A 25498-nucleotide genomic window follows, 5' to 3' on the forward strand; every position below is an offset into this window, starting at 1 on the left:
TGTCTAATGATGATCACATGGCTGAAATTGATAGGCACTTAGTATTCTTCTCAAGGAGGTTCTCAAAGCTGAAAATTAAGAGAAATCCAAATGTAGTCAAGTCATTCAAAAGTAACTTTAATTATGACAAAAAAATGGTAGATAGGTCAAAATTCAAGTGTTATAATCGTGGAATGGCTGGTTACTTTGCTAGTGAGTGTTGAATACTTCAAACTAAGAAGAAGCAGTTTAAAGCTGTGGACTACAAAAATAAATATTTTGAACTTCTCAAACAAAGGAAAAGGAATTCATTACCAAAAAGTAATGGGATTCAAAATATGATTCAGATGATGAAGGTGAATATGTCAATCTTGCCTTCGTGGCCAAAACTGATGAACAAGAAGATAGCACTGCAAGTAGTCAAGTATTCACTATAAACTCAATTGAATTATTTAAAGACGAATGCAGTGCTACCATGGATGAAATGTCTACTGAACTGTATCATCTGCATGTTTCTTTAAAAAATTTAACCAAAGAAAACACTAGAATTAAAAAAGCAAACACCATTCTCTAGTGGCGGACCCAGGACTAAAATTTAGAGGGGGCACAACATATAAATAGTAAGACAAATAATAAAAGATGTGTAATATCATAGAAGAAAAGATAAATGGCTTACAACTTAAATTTGCTCCCTTCGAGTTTTCATTTTCTGAAATCGGGCTATTACATCTTCATTTGTTACTCTAGCAAGGGCTTCCTTTTCTATAGCTGAAATAAGACAATCACTTAGAAAGACATCACCAATTCGATTCCACAGATCTGACTTCACAAGTTTCATTGCAGAAAACACCTCTCAACCGTCGCGGTTGCAACGGGCAAAACCAATGATAGCTTCACTAGTCGATACATCAAAGAATATTAATGATTTTTTGTCGTTTCAACCAATACTTTAGCAAGATCACTAATACCATTCAAGTTGGAAAATCTCCCATCTGCTTTCACATTATCAATATAAATCATCAATTCATGCTCAAGAGCAATCCTGTCAGCAGGGCAAAAATCATTTGGATAAAACTCTGTTAACTTCATCAACTTCAACAAATCCAAATCACCAAAGTAATCACGTGGATTTAAATAAGCCATACAAACGAGCAATTCAGAGTTTACCTCATTAAAGCGATCATTAAACTCTACAATTTGCATATCCACCACAATACTGAAACAATCAAAAGAATAATAATGCTCATTGGTTATTCCAGTTTTTTTTCCGTCGATTTTTGGGATTAACATAAGCCTCGCTCATATCAAACTTTTCAATGTCATACTTGTCACAAATAGAAAATACCTTCTTCAAAAGAGAATCCCACCCATCAACTCTAAAATTTTGTAATTGTCGCTTTGTTGACTCCACTAATGAGGTAGCATTCAATATATCTTGATCTTTTCTTTGAAATGCCTGTGATAACACATCTGTGAGTCCCAAAATATACAACATCAAGTGCAAGTAGAATACAAACTCAAATGATGTGAAATATATTTGAAGACCACTTGCTTGACGTTGTTGCACATCTTTTTCTCCTTCTTTTTCTACATATTTAAGCACCTCGATTACACTTGGATACAAATCAACCAAACGTAGAAGTGTTTTATAATGTGAACTCCAATGTGTATCTCCGGCTCTTATAAGAGAAAGATCTTGATTCAATCCACTTCCTGTTTCAAGTTCACCACAATCCATCTTTTTTAACAACCTCTCTCTTTGACTACCTCAAAGCATATCAGTCCTTTTGCAAGAACCAGCAACCACATTCATCAAGACCGCTATATCATATCAAAAAAGTCACCAACAGCAAAGTATTTTTTGCAAGCGCCACAACAACCAACTGCAGTTGGTGAGCAAAACAATGTAGGTATGGCAAGCTGTAAATACAGCTGCTGTCTACACTTTGGTGTATTACTATGACACGTTCTTAACGAAAAATCCATGTCATACTTCAACTCGTATCGGATCAATATTAATTTAGGAAATTATCCGAGGAAATGATAACCGGCGTTATCAAGCTTTTCGAATGAATAAAGTTCTATTTATTTCTTTATGCAACAGTTTAGTTGAAAGGTATGGGTTGGTATCCACACGTGGGATGTCACATCAATATGAGGCAGTCAGTATGTTCCTAATGACCGTTGCTCACGTGACAAGTAATCGAGTAATGCAAGAGATGTTCAATCATTCTGGAGAGACAATTAGCCGCCATTTTCATTATATTCTGGAAGCACCGTGTTGAATGGCAAGGGATTACATAACACCGGCTTCAAACTATAACGATGAAACGAAGTTTCATAAACCTCAATAAAGTAAATATTATCCACATTTCAAGGTAATAATTATAGTGATATTTTAATTTAGTTAAAAATTAACCCATTAATTTATGCTATTTTTAATATTTTTGTACTAACTACAGGATGCCATCGGAGCTATTGATGGAACACATATTAAATGTCGCATACCGGAATCAGAACGCAGAGTATATTTTGGTCGCAAAGGATATGCCACTCAAACCGTATGCGATTTTAACTTGTGTTTTACTTTTGCACGCAGGTTGGGAAAGCGGAGTACATGATAATCGTATTTTGAACGAGGCCAGAACTAATCCTGAACTTGATTTTTCACATCCAATCGGAAATCAATATTATCTTGTTGATGCAAGTTATGCACATAAAAAAAGATATATGGCTCCGTACAAGAGTTCGAAAATAAGATACCATTTACAAGATTTTCATCGTGCTAATGTTACTGCACGTGAACTGCGAAATGAAAAAAAGAGATATAATTCATCATTCGGTTATTCTATGATGTGTCCATGGGCAGATGCTAAGCATCAAATTCCATGTATTTATTTAATTTTGACTACTACTTATTAATAATGGTGGACCCTCCTGCATATACAAAAGCTCCACCAATCAAAACAAGCTAAATACATAAAATTTAGCGCTTAGCATGTGCTCATGGACACACACTAGCCAAACTCATAATCATTTACATTCATCATGTAGAATGGTTATCGAGCGGATATTTGGAGTGTGGAAACTTAGATTTGCTATTGTTGCAAATATGCCAATGTATACAATACGCAAACAATTATCGTTCTGACTACAATGACGGTTCATAATTATATGAGGAAATCAAATGTTGCAGATAACGCTTTTTAAACTGCTAAACAAGAAACTTATATACCGGAAAATTCAACTTCAAGCACCAATATTAACCGTGGAGAATCTAGCAGAGAAGGCGATAACGATGAAATTTGGAATGCAAAACATGATGAAATTCAACTGGTATTAAATAAATGATGTACATTTTTACTTCTATTATCTGCAGTTATAGATTTTTTCCTTTAAGCTATAATGTAGAGTTTAAAATTTTGTATTTGTAAAATATTTCATGTAATAATAATAAAAGGTCTTAAATTATTATAATTTATTTTTTTAAATAAACAAATTATTATTTTACAAAATTATGAAACTATAACAGCTTATATGTTATGTTATCCAAACATTTAAAAAACTTATAAGTCACGGTATCCAAACACTTATAATAGCTTATAAGTCCAAACCAACTTCTCATTTCTAATCAAATTCTTTACTTTAAGCAAAAAGACACTTCTTTTAAACCCAGCCAAACAGCCCCTTAATATCACATTTCCAAAAATAGTCATGAATATTACATTCAAATGTTATATCATATATCCTTAACCTTAATAAAATATATAACTTTTAGAGAATGCTTTCATATTGACTTGCCTTTTCAGACTTATAGAAGATTAAGAAAAAGAAGATAAATCAACTTTAGTTCAAAACCCATATTATCTACGGGATAAATATCAAGTAGGTCACTCGCTTCGTCCAAATGTATCAATTGAGTCACTGATTTCCAAATGGGAAAATAGATTTTTTTGCCACCCAACTTATTATTTGTTTAGAAACCTACCACTGAACTATAACTTTTTTCTTTTTTGCCACTAATGTTAGGTTCGGATTTATTTTTTGTCACTAACGTTAGGTTCGGATTTGATTATTAACACTATGTTATTCTTTTTAGAGTTAATTGCATTTGGCACCCCTTTGATTTCAGCATGTTGCACATTGCACCTAATAGTTTTGGAATAAACACTATGCAGCCTCTTACTTTTAACCCGTAGACACTTTGCACCCTTTCTGTTATATTCTGCCGTTACCGTTAACTTTGCAGGGGCATTTTGGGAAATTTTATTATATTTAATTAAAATCAGACCTTTATTTAAATTTTCCGACCATCTAAACGATATTTTTCGTAAATCTATTTTTCGGTAGTCTGCAATATAATGGTGATCTGTGTCTATATCTTTATATGTAGTACTCCATATGTGTCTTAGGTAGTTTATCTTGGAGGACGAGAGTGCGGATTTTTTTACTCAGAAAAGAAATCTCAAAATTAATTTATGGAACTATATTTATAAAAAGTGGGAACCTTAAAATACGTGACAAGTAGTGGTAAAGAACTATAAAGTCAAGTGATACTATATTTTTTGTGGAGTCTTAAAATAATTTATAAAACTAAATTTTTTAGGTTTTTAAAATGCCTGTTAAACTCTCGTATTTCAAGGTAAACTAGCTAGGGGACATATAGACGACTGTATATAATGTTATAGACACATATCATATCACCATAATATTGCAGACTACCACTATGTTTTTATAATGCTAAAAAAATTACATATTCAAATCATAACGTTAGTGAAAAAAAAATCCAACGTTTTTTTAAGGAAAAAAAAGCCAACAATATATTTTATTCAGAAAAAATAAAATAAAATAATTTTTGAAATTTTCTGGAGTCTCAAAATGCGTATGCAACTCTCGTTCTCCAAGGTAAACTACCTAGAACACTACATATAAAGATATAGACACATATCAGATCGTCATTATATTGCAGACTAACACTATATTTAAATAATGCTAAAAAAATTGCATAGTGTTAATAATCAAATCCGAACCTAACGTTAGTGACAAAAAAAAAGTCCGAACCTAACATTAGTGACAAAAAAGAAAAAAATTATAGTTCAGTGGTAGGTTTCTAAACAAATAATAAGTTGGGTGGCAAAAAAATCTATTTTCCCTTTCCAAATTGACTCAAATGAGACACTCATTAGAAAATTTTGTATCAAAAATATCATTTTATCGTTGTCGAAATTTTGAAAATATTATATATTGAGTTTCGCACATTTTTTATAAATGGTATTACATCTAAATGAAAGATTCTGAGTTATAGTGTCTCATTTGAGACAATTTGGGAATCAGTGACTCAATTGATACATCTGAACAAAACGAGTGACCTACTTGATATTTATCCCTATTATCTACTCACTCCGTCCCGTTGGATTGTTAACATCACTTTTTGACACGTTTTTTAAGAACTCTTTAAAATATTATTCCATGATGTTTTTTTTTTTTTAAAATCTGAATAATAGTTTGATGTTTAAAATTTTCTTCAGAAAAAAATAAATAAAAAAACATTATAGAATAATACTTTACAAGAATCTCAATATGCTTGCAAACAGTGAACGTTAACAATCCTATGGGACTGGGAGTAGCATATTGGCTTTCTTGTTACCTCTCCTATGGGACTGGGAGTAGCATATTGGCTTTCTTGTTACCTCCGTATCTTAGCATATCGCCTCGATCTGTCATTTGTGTGTTCTTTTTAATCTATGCGTCATTGGTGTGTCCTTTTTAAAGAATTATAAATATTAAATGATGTACAGTAACATCATAAATGTTAAATGATGTAACATACAAATTGTAATGTTATAAAGACTATATTTCTCGTATGTGGTATTCAAGACCTCATTGCTTCAAATTAGGATACAAAGGACCAACCCCAAAATTTGAGCACCAAGTGAAATTTAACTTGATCATAGTTAAATTTGCAAGGTGAAGCAATGGGTCAAAAAAGTTAACAAGATAAGATCAAACAAAAAGCGCAATGAAGCATTCAAAAGTAAGTAGATGTCTTATTTGGGGGTTACAATCGAAATTCCTGTCACATAAAAAAAATAACAGCTTGAATTAAAATTTTACCTGTAAATAGTCTATCCCCCACCTATTACACTGCAAAGTACAGAAAATACATTTGATTTTAACGGGATTTGACTTGTAACACTGCTTGAATTTTTTGCATGGAGCGACAAGGCTATTAAAGAGGCAACATATTCTTATGTACAACAATCATATCACAGAAATACAGCCTCTTTCCATCTAGATATCCTTTTTCCAGACCTCCATACATATATCATACAGAAAAATTTGTAAACCCTCAACCACCATCAAATAGTCGAGGCAGCAAATTCCAAATGATTAACGGTACACGTGTACCAGATGGGGTTATATTTTGTGTCCAAGATGTAGTTCTATGAGATGGAGTTCATCGTCGTTGTTGGCACATCTGGCAAACAGTAGCGGCCTTGACATTTGCAAACGTACAATACTCACATGACCAGTGGCCAGAGTCATCTAAGTTCCTCGAACTGCTTGATTTAGATGCACTTCCCTTGCCTCTGTTGTTTTTCCCCTTACTAGACCCACCACCCAAACTCTTTGAGCTACTCGCTCTGCTGCAAGCCGGGTGGGAATTTACATCTGATAGTCCGTTCTCTAAAGCGCGAACAAGATTCTCAAAGTAATTACGGGTAACACTGTAAGCATAGACAGCAAAATTAATTAATTAGATAGGCATCCACTTCATGTGATCTAGATTGAACTATAACAAACAAATTGCGATACAAACTTCCGTACTAACAATTTGCCCTTACAAACTAGTATGAACACTCAAAATGTGATAAAAAGAAGAGCTGTACTGTCAACGAGTGAAGCAGTAACTGCAGTTTGAATTTCAATTTTTTGGTTTGAGTCTAGTCAATTGAATATGTATGCAAATAATGAGTGGCTATGAGTTCAAACTAGAAAAGCGTTGCATTTTTATGGTTATAGGCCGTAATGAAGATTACATAATAAAATTTATAATCCAAGAAAAACGACACAGGATGACTTGCTACTTATTGATGTATCAACCAAAATAGGAAATCCAGGAAAACAGATAAAAGTGTTCCATTAGGATCTTCATCAACTTTTTTCTCCCTCAGAAAGAAACTGGAAAGATATTGCTAAAAGCAATCAACATGTATAATCAACCAAAACTCCATTGCTTTAAAAAAAAATTTAAAAAAAAAAAAAGGAAGCATGCTTAAGAATTACCTGGTCAGACCAGCGAGCTTAGTACGGAACTCATTAAACTCCTTTGATGGACCCTCAGCATTTAGATAAAGCTGCAGCTCCTTCTCCGCACATTGATGAAGTCGCTCCAAACCAGATTCAGCCTCACCTTAAAGACATACTGCATCTCAGAAAAATAAATGTTTAAAGTTGTATTCCTTGGGGACGAGTAGAAGGCATACCTTGTAAGTATTCAAAGAATTGCCTCTTGGCATGTTCCTGCTCTGCTAAGTAATATCCATAGGCGTATGTCCATTTTAGCACTCTCCTACATTCGACTATCTGAAATCACAGTAAAATCAACAGCAGTGAGCAAACAAAACCATGGGTCATAGAAAATGTACATCATGTGCAAATGCACCAGCATTTTAATATTTACGAGTTATGAGTTACAACTGACACTAATATCTACAATTTCATGTGCCGATGTCGTGTGACTTGTCTGTCATTCAATGGATCACTAATGACATGTGTAACCATAAGCATATTTGCATATCTTTAGCAAGAGAGCGGAAGATACAATATTACCTGCAGCCAGGCTTCTATGATGAACTTGAGCTGTGACTCTGGTTGGCACTGTTTATCACTCAACTTCTCAAGCTGTACAAGCACAGTTAGCCATTGATTAATAATGATGAAGAACATAAGACTAACATATACTCCCTCTGTCCCATTCAATTCTATAAGTTTTTTTTTCCACAGCTTGACACGCACTTAAATGCTCTTATTAAACCCCTCGGCGCCTCTTAACTTATATTATATTCTCACAGCCAATTCAACTAAGTTTCAACAACATAAAATAGATGTGATTCATTTAACAAAAAGAATAATAATATTAAATGTAATTCATTAGGCCATTTGAGACTTCACAAAAGGTTCTGTTCACTAAAAGTAAATCTAAAACAATTTTTGACTTGTCAATACAACTACGTTCCAAATAAATATAGGTGTACAACAATTAAAATTACAATCACCATGCTCCGAAATAAACAACATTGAAAAATAAGATTTTGGCATAAATAGTACAGTAAAAGGAACAGGTTTATCTGTTCAACTTGCAAGACAGGGAATCCTGTAACAAAGAGAAAAAAGATGGAAACTTTATCATGAGTGTCACTTACATGCACAGTTTGCATTTGCTGCAGGTCTGCAATTGCTTTTTGCCTGGACTGCAGAGAGAAAGCAAAAAAATGAGATCAACCCAGTTCAAATCTATTCAAAACACAAGTTGTGTGACAAGTTTCCACTATGAACCATCAACCATATAAACTTCAAGTGCGTGCACCACACACACAGTGTGCTTGTGAGTGTGCGCCTGAGAGAGGAAAGAGGGATCAACTCAGCTCATACTAAGGGTTCGTTCATTTGACGGAAAATATTTTTCCGGAAACAAATTTTCGGGAAAATATTTCCCAGAAACTTTTCCAGGAAATCATTTTCCGTCATTTGACTACTGAGAAAAAAATTATGAAAAATGGTGAAAATGATCAATTTGAAAAATGTTTTCCTCTTTTGAGAATCATTCTCATGAAATCACGTCATTTTTAAAGAGATATTCCTCCTCCAGAGAACATTTTATTTTCCAGGAACCAAACAAGCACAGGAAAATGTTTTCCAGAATTTTATGGTTTTCTTGCGTGCGTTTGTTTGACTTCTGGAAAACATTTCCCGGAAGGTAAACAAATGCTGGAAAATGAGGAAATATTTTCCTAAAAAACATTCATTTTATGGCAAACAGAGTCCTAGACATATTTCATTGTACTAACAGTCTAACACTGACCAAAAAATGCACTAAATTTCAGACAGAAAACTTTGATTTCTTGCCAAGTTTTTAGTAATAAAATTTAGATTTGTACTTGGCGAATGCGGGAGAGAATTCAAAAGAGGCAAGATTGTAAAACAATAGTGAGTTTGGAATGGACTAATCTTATTCACTCTTACTCTGCATCCTTAATATGGAGTGAGGTGCATGAGGTGTTTAGATATGACCATGTTGCATACTGATATAGAGTGTAAGAGGTGCAAATTGTGACTGCCAATTAATAATTTTAGATACCTGGAAGTGTTATAACAAACATGTCAAGGCAGCTTATATTACCAATTTTTTCAGTGCTAGCAGATCTTCCTCAGTTTAAAAAATTACAAGGACAGGGAGCCATATATAGTTAAACTATTATATCTATAGAATATATGCTGATGGGGTTTAAAGAATGTACATAGCTATGAATTAATTTGGGATCAAAATTCAAATGTCTTATTATATTCAGCTGTAATCTTGGAAATTATTTTTGCAAAAATCATGTTTTGTAAATTATAATATAACTGCGCAAATTAGTCGGTGAAAATAAAAGTTCTGGGATTAAAGCTTCAAACAAGAGTATGATGCATGAAGTATCAGTAACAACATAAGAGGCAAAAAGACTATCCAACAATCCCCTAGCCAACAATCCCCTAGTTTATAGAGATAGGATACACCTCCATTCCTAAGGTCAAGGTTCTGAAAGTCTAGGTATGTGATGACTAATGAATTTCCTCTACTTTCATATTCTTTCAATAGTATTTGGTAGCTCTCATTTACAGTATCTTTTAGCAGTTAAATCAACTAAACTACTCTAAATTTAACCAGAGTTTTCAAATGAGTAAAATATCTGATTACCCGTCTGAAAATTGGATATCATCTTACTCCACTAAAAGTTACTTTCTAACAAGGTCGCAAAAATGGGACCTTCACTGCTATTATGCAAGCCCGAATCTATAATATACGATTAAAACCAAAATATTAAAAGTTTTGGTCGATCGGTATTTGGGCCTGCTCATGGGCCTCTTTATTTTATAACATATTTTAGCGGGCCTTTTTTATTATAACTAAAAAACATTTAAACATCCTCAATGAAACACTATTTATTTATAAACCTTTTTAACAAGATTAATTATTAAAATATACCCAATAAAGATATATTAACCCAAACTCGCCAATTAATGATTTAAAAAATGCATATTAAATAAACAAATTTTAATACAAATTAAATATTTAATATATATAATAAAAACAATATAGGTCACCCGTGCGCTACGGGTTATAAGAGCAAGTCCAACAATGTCCTACTAGATGCTTTATAAATATAATAAAATATAGTGTCCTAGTGATTTAAAGCATTATTTTTGTATATTAACTCCAACAATATGCCTTATAGTTGTGCCTTATGATTAATATAATAGAGTTAAGTTCTATGTAGTCCACATATTTACTGTAGTACCATAGACCACGTATGTTCTGCAACTATAAAATGGCATAAAAACATTGCAAAATGTATGAAACTTGTTATTTTGTGAAATACATTCTATAAATATCACTATTTCATGAAAAAATATTGAAAATCATTTATGTTCGACAAGTAGATTACAAATGTTCTGTAATATGTAAATATGTTCTGCAAACTTAACATGTTTTGCAGAATAATGTGTTTTTCACTATTTAACTCGTAGAATGTTTAGGATTGTCAAAATTTTTAACAAAATAATGATGTTTATAGAACATGATTTGCAAAATAACACATTTTGCAATGTTTTTATGCCATTCTATAGTTGCAGAACATACGTGGTCTACGGTACTATAGTAAATATGTGGACTACATGGAACTTTGTTCTAATATAATATTATATTCGAATTATAATTGGAGGGAAGGGAAAAGATGAGAGAGAAGAGATATCTTAACAGGGAGGAAAAGAAATCTTTTATGAATTAAAATAGGGCATGCCTAGTGATGCCTTAAAAATGAGGCACTTGGTGGATGTCCTATGTCCTAGTGTTTTCAGGCACCACTAGGACATTGTTGGAGCACTAATTTATATAAAATGCCTTAAATTCTAGTTTAGGACACTCTTGGAATTGCTCTAAGCTAGTAATAGTATAACAAAATAAACAGAGAAACAGAGAATATCAGCATGAACTTCAAAAAAAAAATTAATCCTCCAAAACATTGTAGTACGCTTCTGTTTTTGAGTAATCCCAAATTGTATGAATATGAAACCCTAAGACTGATCATGCCAACATCTCTAGAGAAGTTAGACTCTCACAGCACTTCAGTTTAGGAACAAAATGGCAATCTAGGACTACCATAAACTGCTTAATATTTTTTATGTGTAAAAGAAATAAAATCATCATCTAAATGTTCTTAGTAACTGTCAGTACATTAGCACTACGAATAGCCCCAGAATTAAGGAACAGAACCTACCGATTGGTTTGTAGCCCATCTTTCGTAATAATGAGTATATCTTTCAAGAGAATTTTTTGCCATCTCTCTACGTTTCTCAGTATCATCATACTGCAGCCAAGCGGAACATATTCATCCAATGAGCTTACATAATAACAGCAACAACAGGAAACAACAATATCTTAATAAACGAAATTAACTTTACCACGCCTTCTTGCTTTGCCGCCTCATAACGGTTGCATGCATAGAAACCACCTGTTCTCTCACCATGTTCTGACCATGCCCCCAAACACAACCTACAAAGAATGTATATTAGTACCAAAACATATATTGAAGGAGAAGCGTAAATATTCCACGACTTATACTTAATATATAGAACTGCCAACACCATGTATACAGACTACAGAGTGATTCGGAATATATTAACATGTAGTGAGGACTTCAAAAGCATTAATATCAGTCATTTATATCAAATAACTGAAAGCCTGAAAGAACATCACAGTAACAAATAACAAAAAATTTGCTGAACTACTACTCGAAAACGTTAGAATTCTGATGTCATTTCAGAAAAAATATTTGGGGATCAAAGAAAAGATGTATACAAATCAGATATCCAGAGACACAAAAGGACTGAATAGGAGCTCTAAATCCAATATTTTCCCACATGTATGAGGTCAAAGTATGGTAACTGGCAGATTGCCAGAGGAATCATGAACAAAGGACGTAAGATTATATATATCCTATTTTCCATAATTGTTTTTCTTACATAAAATCATTCAAATAAAATTAAAAAGGATTCTAACAATATTCTACTTCTCTATTTATCCAGAGGATCATAATCTTTTAAGAACCCCCTAGCTGTCTGTAGAAAATAGAAATAGCTTACCAGCAAAACTCAAATTTACAAGGTGGTGTGCATGTGATGTGCATACAACCTTGATTCTTCTCAATTGGGCGCTTGCACTTGGGACAAGGCTTGGAATTAGCTAATATCCTGAAAGATCATACTTATGTCAATCAGATATATAAACTTTTAATCAAACAGTCAAGTAAACAAGAAAATACCAAACTGTATGTAAACCTACAGCCTAAGCTAATAAATTCAATGGTCTAAATCATATAGCAACATATTCAGCGATAGTATGTGGAAACAATGTGAGCCATCAGATACATATACTATTATTCTTCATGACTGTGAATAATGCATGCATGTATGTGCATGCAAGGTATTCCACATGTCTATATGTATACAATATATCGTAATACATACACTTATATATACTATCAACATATACTACTCTTAACAGCTTGGTGAGCTGGGCCTGGCTGGCAGGGTTAGTCCACAAATTGTCGGGTTACGTATACCAATAAATACTCTAAGGGAGTTGTTCTAGAGCCTTCAGACTGTCAGCACTTTCAATTTTCTGACTGATTAGAGTAAAATTAAATTACAACTCGGGGAGTTGATCATGTACATAGCAAATATCACAGCTGTCTCCGACTTGCCCCCATAAAGTTGTAAATTTTGTTTGCACATGGTAAATCAACAAGATGAAAAACAATTACAAAAAGATAGGTCAACTTAGCACAAGTTTAAGATGTCGAACAAGAAAAATCAGCCAGTATGTGCATACTTGATTACAAGTCTGCGTGTAGAACAAGAATGAAACAGTTGTTGCAGTATTGTGGTCTGTCTCTCTTTCAACTGTCAAATACATCTCTGACACAGTTCTTTCTTGACATGAAATTAAACTAATTATTCATTTGGCTACACTTATCAATGGTTCATAATCCACATGGAAAAGCAATATTTGCTATAATTTTGTAATGAACATTAACCTTCAGTTATCCCTGGGACTAATTTCTACAATTATTACTTGCATATAATGGAAAATGGCAATCATATAATAATAGGAAACTCAAAGGGATTATCAATCCGTTAGAAGAACCACAACTTCATAGTAAGGTTTACTTTCTATCCACCCCCACTGCCTCCCCACTAACATGTGCAACTTGAAGTCGACACCTAAGAAGATGACTATTGTTCCCATTGTTCAAGCTTTCAAGCCCTCACACATCATATTACTATAATAGATTGAGGACACTATCTATGCCTAGAATATGCCATCACACTGATGTTTGTAGCATAAGTAAACAATTGTTGCTAGTGCAGCCGTAACCTCGTACATAGTTGCAAAGCTTTAATGATGCATGGTGTATTTCTTTAATTCAAGAAAGTGATTAGAAACTCCACTTTGCCCTTAATTAGGTTAGTTGACTTTGATGTCTAAATGCACCACAGAAGTGGCCGCACCTTGTAGTTTAATGATTCAAATAAACTACCAAACACGATTTTACTGCATATGGAAAGGTTATCAAGTCTTTAACATAAAAGTTGGATTCCAAAATTTAGTAGCCCACTAGACTTGTCAAAACACAGTATCAAATATAAACCCGACTCGTAAATAGATATACTTTTTTTCTATGACTTCTCGATATTCTTTGATATTCCACTATAACTCTATATTTATTTATATCTGCGTTTTGTCATATTTATAGTATGATGATTATATGCTTTTAATGTCATTACTTGACTTATAATCTTCAACAACTGAATTATTTGCCTGGCATTATTTACAGAGATTTTCACCAAAGCATGAATCTAACTATTTTATATTACTACTATATAGATATAAGTGTATTTGTAATTTACTGTATACAGTAGTAAATTAATATAGGTAATAATTACAAAGTCTATTTAGTATTTCACTCGTCGTGCAATTTTAGAATCTCGTTTTGAACATTTGTAATATCTTTCGTTCATTATTTGGGGGAGAAGAACTATGGAACTCCGACTTGCCTATTCCGGTCATCGAACAATGGACACGACACAAGATACAGGGCGGACTCGTCCATTGAAAGCCTGACACCGCTCCATCATAATCAGAAAGTAGGTAATAGGAGATATCAAAATCAAAGGTCACGGGGAACTACAGAAGAAAAGATATAAGAAGAGATGTCATGAAAGATGGGGGGAACAAGGAGATCGAAAGTGGGTAAAAGGTGAAGAGAAATGAAAAAGACGATAGTTAAAGGATGACAAAACCGACGTATATATTGTGTATATAGATGTAACATATATTACCATTGTTATTGAGTCGATGACTAGTCGCCGACTAGTCGGTAGAAAATTTTAGTCGTTGAACGACTTGAAAGAAAAGTCGCCCCATGGGTAAAATCCGACCCGACCCGGTCCAAACAAATTTAAACCCGACCCGATTACAATTTTTTAACCTACACTTACCGTGAAAAACATTTCCTGCTGCAAACATCTGGAAATACAAGCAGCTCATCAGCGTGAATCTCTCTCCGGTAAGCTTCTCTCCTCTTCCTCTCCCCTCTCCTCTTTCTCTCTTCTCCTCTCCTCTCCCTCTCCACTCCTCTCTCTGTCTCTCTTCTCCTCTCTTTTCTCTCTGATTTTTTTCATTTTTAATCACCCCGCTCGTATGTATATACACACGGTCGCGTGTGTATATATTCTGGGTTGGGGAAGTCGTAGTGTCGTACAAGTAGTACAACATACTCCTAATGATGATGAGGATGTGGAAGATGACTATGGTGTACCTCCCGATCCATCCTTGAAGAATACTCATGAGGGAGATGAAGATTTCATGCTTGATTAGTTTATTTCACTCATTTATTATGTTTTTATTTGTTTATGGATGCTTAACTTTTGGCATTTGAACTTATTGTCTCTTTCCTATTTGAAATATTGAATGATGTGTTTTTATCTATATTATATTATCTTTACTATACACACACACACACACACACATATATATATATTTATTTATGTATATCACACGACTTGTCGACTTATTGCGATTGCGACTAGTCGCGCGACTTGTCGACTAATCGATTCCAAGGCATCCGGGCGCTGAGGCTCGACTTGTCGACTTAATAAGCATGTATATTACTCGTAAAAAAGTGAGAGGGACGGAGAGAGTACTTTACATGGATATTGACAAAAAAAATTCAATGCATTTGTTAGAATTGTTAATTTTTTACTTTTATAAATCAATTAAATCTATATTTTGCCAATATACCAAAAAATTTATGGAAAAAAAATTATTTACTTATCAAATAAAATTAAATAATTATTTTAAAATTCGCCGTGTCCCGGTACCCATGTCCAAAGTTCAGAATGTGTCCCCGTGTCCAGAATTTTCGAGAATGCCAAATCTGACACTCGGATATGTGTCGTGTCGTACACTACAAACTCAAGTTTGAGTAACATAAGAGATAAATACAATGAACACATGAATTTTTTATAAATGTTTAAATTTAATTGGTCTCTATTGATACTCTACTAAGAGATATTCACCTTTTTGTTTCAACCATTTATTAATATTTTCATGCATCAAAAGAGCCAAGATTCTTTTTACCTCTTAATTTACCTATTTCTTTCAACCCAATTTCCTACCCTCTCTCATCCATCATTCATTAAGTTCTCCAAGAAAATAACCAATTTCGTTAGGCAAAGCTCATTATAGAATTGACCAATGTTACAAGGAATGTGTTACGGATCAAGTTCATTTATTTCAGATTGTGGAAAAATTACTTCCAGATTGCTAGAAGTCTAAAGTGGGGAAGAATTAATCGGGGTTCTAGGAAAAATACATTCCCATAATCACATTTTTCTCCTGTCCCCTTCTGATCTTTATTTGTATTTATCTATCTACATACATTTCCATCACTCAATCCCTCAGAACACATAAGAAAAACGCAAAACATAAGATAAACGCAGCTCCAGATTAGTTGCATTGGCCTCACAAAGCATGCTTGCTTGCATTTTAACCCCAAATCTGGCCCCCAAAAATATTAATATAAAAGCAAAACTTTAATATTTTAAACAACATTTATGTACAGGCCCAAGCAAATCACAATATAATTATTTATTCTAATATAAATACACAAGTTACAATATGTTGCTTCAAAAGAATGTATTATAAGTTCAAAACTGAAGATATACATATTACACTTGGAAGATATACCAAAAAAAAAAAAAAAACTTATCATACCATACATCCAATTGTACTATATATACATAATGCAATGTTTTGTAAAATTCTTGATGGTATATGTTACCCTACCGCTCCTGAAGAACCCGTCCCTATGTAACATTAAATTTGACACTCGTTCTGAATGAATCATAATATGCAGAAGAAATCATTGTAGTCTAGTCTAAAATATATAATACATGTCTTCTTATGTAGATCAAACATTGCTCAGGGTTCAAATTAATGAATTACTTTGGGTAGTCATTGTCAGATGAGAAGAGTCGCAGAAATAACATGGGAAGTTGTAAAATAGAGCAGTAGAGCACAAAAAATTCAGTACGAGTAATTGAGTAGGGCAAAGCTATTTTATAAATTATGCATCAAGATTAAAAAAACAATTATATATCATTTCAAGCCGTGTATGTCCTTATACTTTGGAAGATTAAACATAAATCAATATAATATTATTACAAGTGAGAACACTTTTAGAGAGTTCATAAAAGATTGTGTTTACACTTAGATAGTTTAGGTCTCTCAATAAAGATGTCACAAGGAACTCCCCAAACAGTCCACATTGACTTTATTGTTTTTAAATCTTTCTGCAAGTCAAATATGCAAATCATACATCTCATTGGTTTCCAAATTCCCTTTTCACCTAATGTAGAGTTCATTTAAGTAATATATATTTCCTTTTAGATAACCCGTGGCCAAGGATGTTTCCAAAGGAGAATGAAGGGGTTGACCAAGTCTAGACGCATAATCTAATTAATAAAATCTACTCCTCGTAAAAGCTAGTACTTCGTTCTAGATTACATTACTCTTATCTATTATCCAACTGATAGATATTTTAAGAAGATAAAATCACCTAATACTATGATTTAACAACTATTTTTTTAGTTGTGAACAAATTCTGTTGAAGCACAAATTTTCTGTTAGCCATCTCTGTTATGTATGATTCTATGCTTCTTGTCAGCATGCATTCCGAACTAAAAGACATACAATAATTACTTAAATTAATTTATAAACTATCATTTACATACCAATTCATGTTTTCAGATTCTGCACTATTCTTCATTACCCATTTGGCTACAGTGCTACAATCAACTGGTCGATGAGCTTCTTCGGTGCACTGCATGACAAAGTTGCGACATCATGATACAGTGAGAAGAGATGCAAGGCAAAACCCAAAAGACTATTTCAATAATTGCTTCCTTTAACTAGAGACACATTCTAGATAAAAATATATATATACTATACTATGCATATGGATAACAAGAGTACAAGACATAATAAGTTCTTTAGCTTCAACTTTATGGCGCTACAGAACTCTAAGATGCCTAAAGGATAATAAATTATAAGCAAAAAGAAATACAAAACGAGAAGGACAAGATGAAGATGATGATGATGATGATGATGATGATGATGATGATGATGATGATGATGATGATGATGCGAGTGTTATTAAACGTGATATGCGCACAGAAGCGCAAAGGCCCCCTAGAGCATAAGCGCAACGCGCAACGCAAAATGCGCGAATTCATCGAAGACAAATAAATATACATATATATATAATATATAAGCAGAAAATTGTTAATTTACAGATAAGATGACATTTAATTATTTAGAAAAAAAAAAAAAGATGACATTAATTGATAAAGCAACCGAATTCTTCTAAAGTCAAAGTAGCAAAGAATTCCAAACTTAGTCCATTCTTCCACTTCTTCGTCATCAATATTCAAGAAATCATCATCTTTACTAATATAATTTGGATCCTTAACAATGTCTTCTTCATTATACTCAAGTCATATGTGTATATACAACACTTGTATGTATAAATATAATTATATATTCGTGTATACAAAATATGTGTATCTTATATATGTGGGTATCTATATGCAATAATCATAAAAGAAGATGAGTTCAATTTTTGTCTCCGGTTCGATATGTCTTGTTCTTGCATGTAAATCTGGTCTGTATCTATTTGTGTTAGTTACTATAAGGTCCAGGGGGTTTTTTCTGAACCCATTTCCTTTAAGAATGATTCATTTTAAAAGAAGCGCACTTATTTTGCGCTTTTGAACAGCACATAAGCGCTGGATGCGCATAAAAGCGAGCGCATCATTGAAGGCGCATCGCATCACCGAAGCGATGCGCTTCAGGTGGGCATCGCATCGCATATCGCATATGCGTGCGCATATGCGCGCTTTCAATAACACAGGATGATGGTAGCATAAAGGCTCGCAAAGTTGTGTGCTTCCCTCACCCATTCCCGCCTAGAGTGGGGCACTATTTATGAAACATAAAATTTACTACATTTCTTATTTGGCCAGAACAGTCTTATTGAGCTTAATGTCATCTTTGAGCCTTGAAAGGACCTCAAATAAAGTTAATAACTCAAACAGCAGCCCAGTGATGCAACGTCTTTAGAGAAATGAAAAATCAAATGCTGTCGATCCCCCCCACCCCCGATGCCAAGACAACACAAGTAGAAACCTTGCCTTAATGTTTCATTTTAGTCAACTATCTTTAGAAATATATAGGAAATTAGTCTTCTCATTATTAAAATCTCTAATAAGCTTGCAAAACATAGGATCTCTATAAGCAGAGCATATATTTGGATTATTCCAAACATATATAAAAATCGTGCCTCATCTTTTAGTTTTTACAAATATCATGGATGGATTTGTTCTTCACATACATTTTTGGTACTAGTATATTGTCCATAATTTCTATTGGATAATATTTACTATTCTACTGAGAGAAAGACCAGATAAAACTCACATTCCAGCAAAAGCTATATGAACAGCGACAACTGACATCATAACTTTCACAACCAACAATAAAATCAACTGCATAATCGCATCCGGGTGCAGGACACCACTTTGTCTGTAAAGTTAAAAACACCAAGGTTACCATATAGAGATATATAATTACAAAACAAAATCAAAACAGATGTTACGACATATTTAAAAGACAAAAAAACCTTAGAAGAAGTAGCAAGGAAATATGATCATGATTTATGATGCACACTTGACCAGAGGTTAAACTGTGACAATGACCAAACCACACAATGTAACCCATACACAACGCCTTTCTATCCTCATGCACATATCATGAGTTGTACACACTATACAAGCACCAAGATTGGGTAAATACTGTAAAAGAAGTACAGGGAGAAACAATAAAATTTGGGGAACATACAAACACTTAAAAAGTTATAGACAACCAAAATACTCCTATCCTGGAAAATGTCAAAGAACTTCAACAAAACTCTTGACAGGTTCAGAAAAGCTAAGGAGTCTTTAACAGATCATTCACCCAGGTGAAAATGACAAATTTGTTAATTCATAAGCTTTAGAATTATATACCTTTCTATTGTCCTCAATAAATGATCTAAGAAAATAACGATTATACTTCTCTTTCTCGTCAGCAGTGGCCAGTTCGTTTATCATGTCTTGGCCAACAGCAGCACAACATGATGGATCAGGACATCGCAACATCAAACATCCGGGACCATCATTAACAGCAGAGCTAATATATCCTGCAAAACCATAAAAATACGTTGTGTATTGATAGTTAAAGAGTATGCAAATTGATTAGAGAAAAGAGAGATATGATGTAAATAATAGTCCTATATCATGCCCCAAAGAGACGGTGGAAATCCCTATACTTTTTCTCCAGCATAACTACTCAGAAGTGATCACTGTCTACTCAGAAGTGAGAAAGTTTAAAATAAAGGGAGATAAGATTAACCCTTTTCTTTTTGTTTCTTTTGGCTAATAATAAATTGTAACAAGACAAGAGGAATTTGGAACAGGAGGAAGGGAGGAGTGAAAGTAAGTGCAGATATACATGAGCCTAAAGCAAAAATAAGATAAAATGAAACAACAATGTCCATGCATTACTACACAGATAGTAGTAATATAATGACCTTGTCCATGACATATTATATTAAAGACTTGTACCATCAGGAGCCAAAATTATCATAAATCATCAAGTACTGATTCGAAACAAGTATATTCATTTATTTCCCTGTCTAGATCTTTAAAAACATGTACAACACATTTAGATAACAAACTGATAGAGATATATACATAATGGAAACATGTAGATTTATATGCAAATCACTTGATAATTTTACAAAATTACATACAGGTGTGACTGTTCGAGCACTATCAAAAATCAAGGAAAGATTTTCTCAATGAAATTTTTAATTAATTTTGTACAGTGTAAGAAAAAGGATGTGGGATATAAATTTAAACCATAGTAAAAATTCTACTAAAACAAACCTTGCCAACAGGTGACACAAAAAGGATGACCACAAGCAGCAGCAGCCATATTATCACGGGGATAATTTTCAAAGCAGATTCCACAAGTAAGCTGCAAATCCAGGTACCATGAAGAAAACAGAGATGAGGATGGTAAAGCCAACTGTGAGAGTCATAAGCAACTACAAGAGGTGTTTATTGATCATGAAATTGATTTACGGACCTCTCGGCCATCTGGGAGTGGCATAGGTTCCTCCAGCAAGCCAACTGCCTTGCGAACCTTCTCCTCGTCAGCAAACCATTCATCATTAACTTTACTGACACTCCTGTAGTTCCAAACACAGTACCATTAACACAAGAAATCATTTGAATTAAATATTCCCATCAATCAATAGAACTGCAACCAAACATTGCATTTTTCCCTACACTCTTTAACACGCACAAAGCAATCTTATATCAAAATGGTACAATCAAAGAGCACACCAAGTATCTTACTCAAACATGAGCACAAATACTAAATTTGAATAAAGCCAGCAATAGCATTAAACCTATAAAATCTGCATAAAAGCTTTTACTGAAAGATTAGGAAAGTAGACCAATACATATCTTTACCAATTATAATGACGAAGTAGAATTCCAGCAGCAACCCTTGATATTGAAAGTACATTGGAAATCTTTGTAATACTATCCTCCTGGTGCTGTTTAATATCAGCTTCGCTCAAAATTTTATAGTTTGGCTGAAACAAAAAACAAAAACAAACACTTGGTATGACATGTAATATTTAAACGTAAACTTTAAAATAAGTAAATTAAACATGCAAAAAAATATTTAGTATAATACTTGGTATGCAATGAATATTATTTAGTTGCACGGACCAAATGAAAAAACGTGGAGAAACTCTAGAAGTTTCTTCTAAACTTCATAGTTAATCTATCACAACATTCATGAAAGGGCTTCATAAAAAATTCATAAAGTCAGGTTGAGTCTAACAGACTTCTCATACTCAGGGGCTTAATTTATTGGTTTAAATTAAGGCTGCTGAGTGGTGATGCAGCAAAGTATAGTTGGATTGCTATAATAATTATTTTATTTTATTCTGAGAACAAACTAAACCAAAAAGGTTTCACCATTGTTATTGAGTCGCCGACTAGTCGACAACTAGTCGCCGACTAGTCGGTAGAAAATTTTAGTCGTTGAACGACTTGAAAGAAAAGTCGCCCCATGGGTAAAATCCGACCCGACCCGGTCCAAACAAATTTAAACCCAACCCGATTACAATTTTTTAACCTACACTTACCGTGAAAAACATTTCCTGCTGCAAACATCTGGAAATACAAGCAGCTCATCAGCGCGAATCTCTCTCCGGTAAGCTTCTCTCCTCCTTCGTCTCTCCTCTCTCTCTCTCCCCTCTCCTCTTTCTCTCTTCTCCTCTCCTCTCCCTCTCCACTCCTCTCTCTGTCTCTCTTCTCCTCTCTTTTCTCTCTGATTTTTTTCATTTTTAATCACCCCGCTCGTATGTATATACACACGGTTGCGTGTGTATATATTCTGGGTTTGGGAAGTCGTAGTGTCGTACAAGTAGTACAACATACTCCTAATGATGATGAGGATGTGGAAGATGACTATGGTGTACCTCCCGATCCATCCTTGAAGAATACTCAAGAGGGAGATGAAGATTTCATGATTGATTAGTTTATTTCACTCATTTATTATGTTTTTATTTGTTTATGGATGCTTAACTTTTGGTATTTGAACTTATTGTCTCTTTCCTATTTGAAATATTGAATGATGTGTTTTTATCTATATTATATAATCTTTACTACACACACACACACACACACATATATATATATTTATTTATGTATATCACGACTTGTTGACTTATTGCGACTAGTCGATTCCAAGGCATCCGGGCACCGAGGCTCGACTTGTCGACTTAATAAGCATGGGTTTTAACAGGGGTTATTTTAAAACAGTCCAAAACTTCAAGGCCAAGTTATAATCAATGCAATAGGGCTCTAAGAATCATATAGAAGGCCAGCATTGTGCATAAAGGACTTTTAATTCTCTGGAAGTCCTGAATAATTGGTTTAAATTATTACTACTAAAAGATGAGTTAGTAGATATGAGATTTAACGATTTGAGATAAGTGAAAAGAAGGAACTTGTAGGGCTTAGGAGATAAAGGGTCTAAATAACACAGCAGCTGTTATTACTCTCAGTTTCCAACTAGCCATTCTCTCCAACTGGGGTTTTTGTTATCACAACAGGGTATAATTTATAAGGATTGCAACAATTTAAATACTCGTGTAAATTGCTGATGAGCCATTTAAATCCACTCCGCAACTACAACAATTTATACACTAGGATGATAAGAGATATCAAGCAATTATCAAAAACTTAATCCTCTGTAAAGGCTTATTCTTTACTCAGCAAAAACTCCTAACCCCAACTAATATTGTAACCACGCATCCAATTATAAAAATATGTGTCTTTTTTATATATATAACGAAATACGCAACCCCGGAGATAACTCTCAATTCCAAATTCAACATTTCACTACCAGAAAGCACAACTAACATAAATTCTATAACAGAAACCTGTATGTTATCGGTAAAATGATCTAAAACAGTTGAACCGAATCAAACATATCATTATCAAAGTTCATTTTCCCATACCAAACGCATCTACAAATTACGACAACCAACCAGAACAACACAACCATTATAAATAAACAATCTCAACAAAATCAAGTTAAATCACCAGAAACACAAAAAAAGGAAGGAGAAGAAGGCAAGACCTGATTACGAAAAGCCAAAAAGTCTTCAGAATCATCAGAATCGTGGTCGATGAATTCATAAGCAGCATCGGCGTCGTCATCGGAGTCCATCGCCGTCTCGCCGCTGTAAAAGTCATCGTCGATTGAGCCGGCGTCGTGCATATCTTCATCTGAATCCATCTTCTAAACCCTAGAAACTGAGTTCAAAAAGTGTTGAATTGAAATGAAATTGATCTTATTTAGAGAGAGAGATTGTTTTGGTAGATGAGAGAGGAGGGAGGTTACAATTTGATCGGTAATCAACGAAATGAAGAGATACAGAAATGAAATGATGTATGTATCATGTATGTATATGTGCAATAACTTTTTAAGGTGGATGGAGTGCACAATGAGAAATTCTTTTCTCTGTTTTTTTTTTAATACAATTGTATAATTCACTGCAATTGGCGATTCCAACCGGCAATTTTATATAGGAACGAAAAATACGATTAAATTAATATTTATATTTTAAATATGTAGTGTGAGAATATGAAAATAGAAAAATATATTGTCATAATTTTATGTTAAGTTCATTTTTATAATAAATGCTCTATACACAATGTATAAATAAATATTTTAAATTTTGTATGAATTTATTTAAACAACACAACGATAATAACGCAATCATGTAGATTAATAAGAACATGCATATTATCGATTAACGAAACAAAACATGAAAACTGTAAAAGGATGGAACAATGAGAAGTTGTAAAAACGAGAAAAGAAGAAAAATGCTTTAACAAGATTTGAAGAATGCTGAAATCATCAAATTTTGGATAAGACTTGACTATTTTGGAAAGAGATTGTTTCCTCACTATTGTGATCGGCAGTAGTAACATGATTTACATGATAAAATAACACAAATCAATGTGGTTATAAAAATGGCAAATACAATAGCGAAGCTCGTCACGTTTGAGGAAGGGCAGCAGGGTTGGCTCATCAATACCATATGGATTTCTCTTTCGCTCGAGCAAAGTAACAAGAGAAGGCCCATCTATCACCTCTCCCTCTCCCAGATTAGCTTCCATCACCAATCAGAGAAATTGTGGCTAATCTAGGAGAGGGGGAGGTCATAGATGGGCCTCCCCCAATATACTCCGCTCAAGCGAAAGAGAAATTCATATGGTATTGATGAGCCAACGCTCCTGCCTTTCCTCAAACCTGACGATCTTTTTCCTAGCTTCTTCGCTGATCCTAAGAGAGATTTGACTACTGAAGGCCCTGCAAGGTCCAGCAAAGCAAAAGAGAATCTGTACCAGGGTTACTCATTTAACTGCAACGGCCTTCTCAGCAAGGATGCTGTAAAGGTACTCGATGAAGGTCTAGTGTCGAAAATCTCTGATGTTTTTAAGCAAAATAAAGTGAACTTAGATGCTCAAGCTGATTTGGAAATGTTTGCTCGAGATGTACTACACCAGGTCGTTAATGGTACTCTAGATGCTTTCATGAATAAGTCCAAGGTTCTGGGGGAGGACCTTCTTCCAAAGAAATTTGTTCTAATAGATGTGGAGGAAGTGCTAACGGCAATGGGTTTGGTGTTCTAGTTCAGTGCCAGTGTTAAACGTAGGTCTGTTCTGGGAACAAATGACAGTATGTAGACTAGTTTCTACAACTTTATATGTAGCAGTACTCTTTTGTGTTAGGTTGGTAAGGTTGGTCGGTAAGCATGCGCAGTCTTGGACAGTCTTGCACTAATGCTAGCGATTAAGATTTGAACTAGGATATAGTTTTCAAGTTTTTGTGTATTCTACCAGACATGTATAGTCTGCTACCTGTAAGGGTTTCTGAAAATTATATAATATTAAACAGCTTACCAAAAAATATAATCTTAATTTGGCTCAAAAGAATTGTTGA

General features: G+C 33.8%; 2 protein-coding genes across 2 annotated transcripts; both read right to left on the reverse strand.

Moving 5' to 3' along the window:
* Positions 1-897: 897 nt before the first annotated feature.
* On the reverse strand, positions 898-1717 carry LOC108194556 (uncharacterized). Its single transcript, XM_017361516.1, has 2 exons — positions 1305-1717; positions 898-1195 (listed from the first exon to the last, which is right to left on the reverse strand). The coding sequence occupies exons 1-2, from the start codon at positions 1715-1717 to the stop codon at positions 898-900; spliced, it is 711 nt and encodes a 236-aa protein (XP_017217005.1).
* A 4265-nt stretch (positions 1718-5982) lies between these two features.
* On the reverse strand, positions 5983-24045 carry LOC108194475 (probable E3 ubiquitin-protein ligase ARI8). Its single transcript, XM_017361421.2, has 15 exons — positions 23627-24045; positions 21439-21563; positions 21050-21152; positions 20848-20938; positions 19927-20099; positions 19340-19444; positions 17599-17687; positions 12385-12492; positions 11704-11794; positions 11520-11609; positions 8406-8453; positions 7813-7884; positions 7467-7566; positions 7267-7393; positions 5983-6707 (listed from the first exon to the last, which is right to left on the reverse strand). Exons 1-15 carry the CDS (start codon positions 23783-23785, stop codon positions 6437-6439), a joined length of 1752 nt encoding a protein of 583 aa, XP_017216910.1. The 5' UTR covers positions 23786-24045; the 3' UTR covers positions 5983-6436.
* Positions 24046-25498: the final 1453 nt, after the last annotated feature.

Source organism: Daucus carota, chromosome 7, assembly GCF_001625215.2.
Source record: "Daucus carota subsp. sativus chromosome 7, DH1 v3.0, whole genome shotgun sequence".
In the NCBI taxonomy this organism is placed as follows: Eukaryota; Viridiplantae; Streptophyta; class Magnoliopsida; order Apiales; family Apiaceae; genus Daucus; species Daucus carota.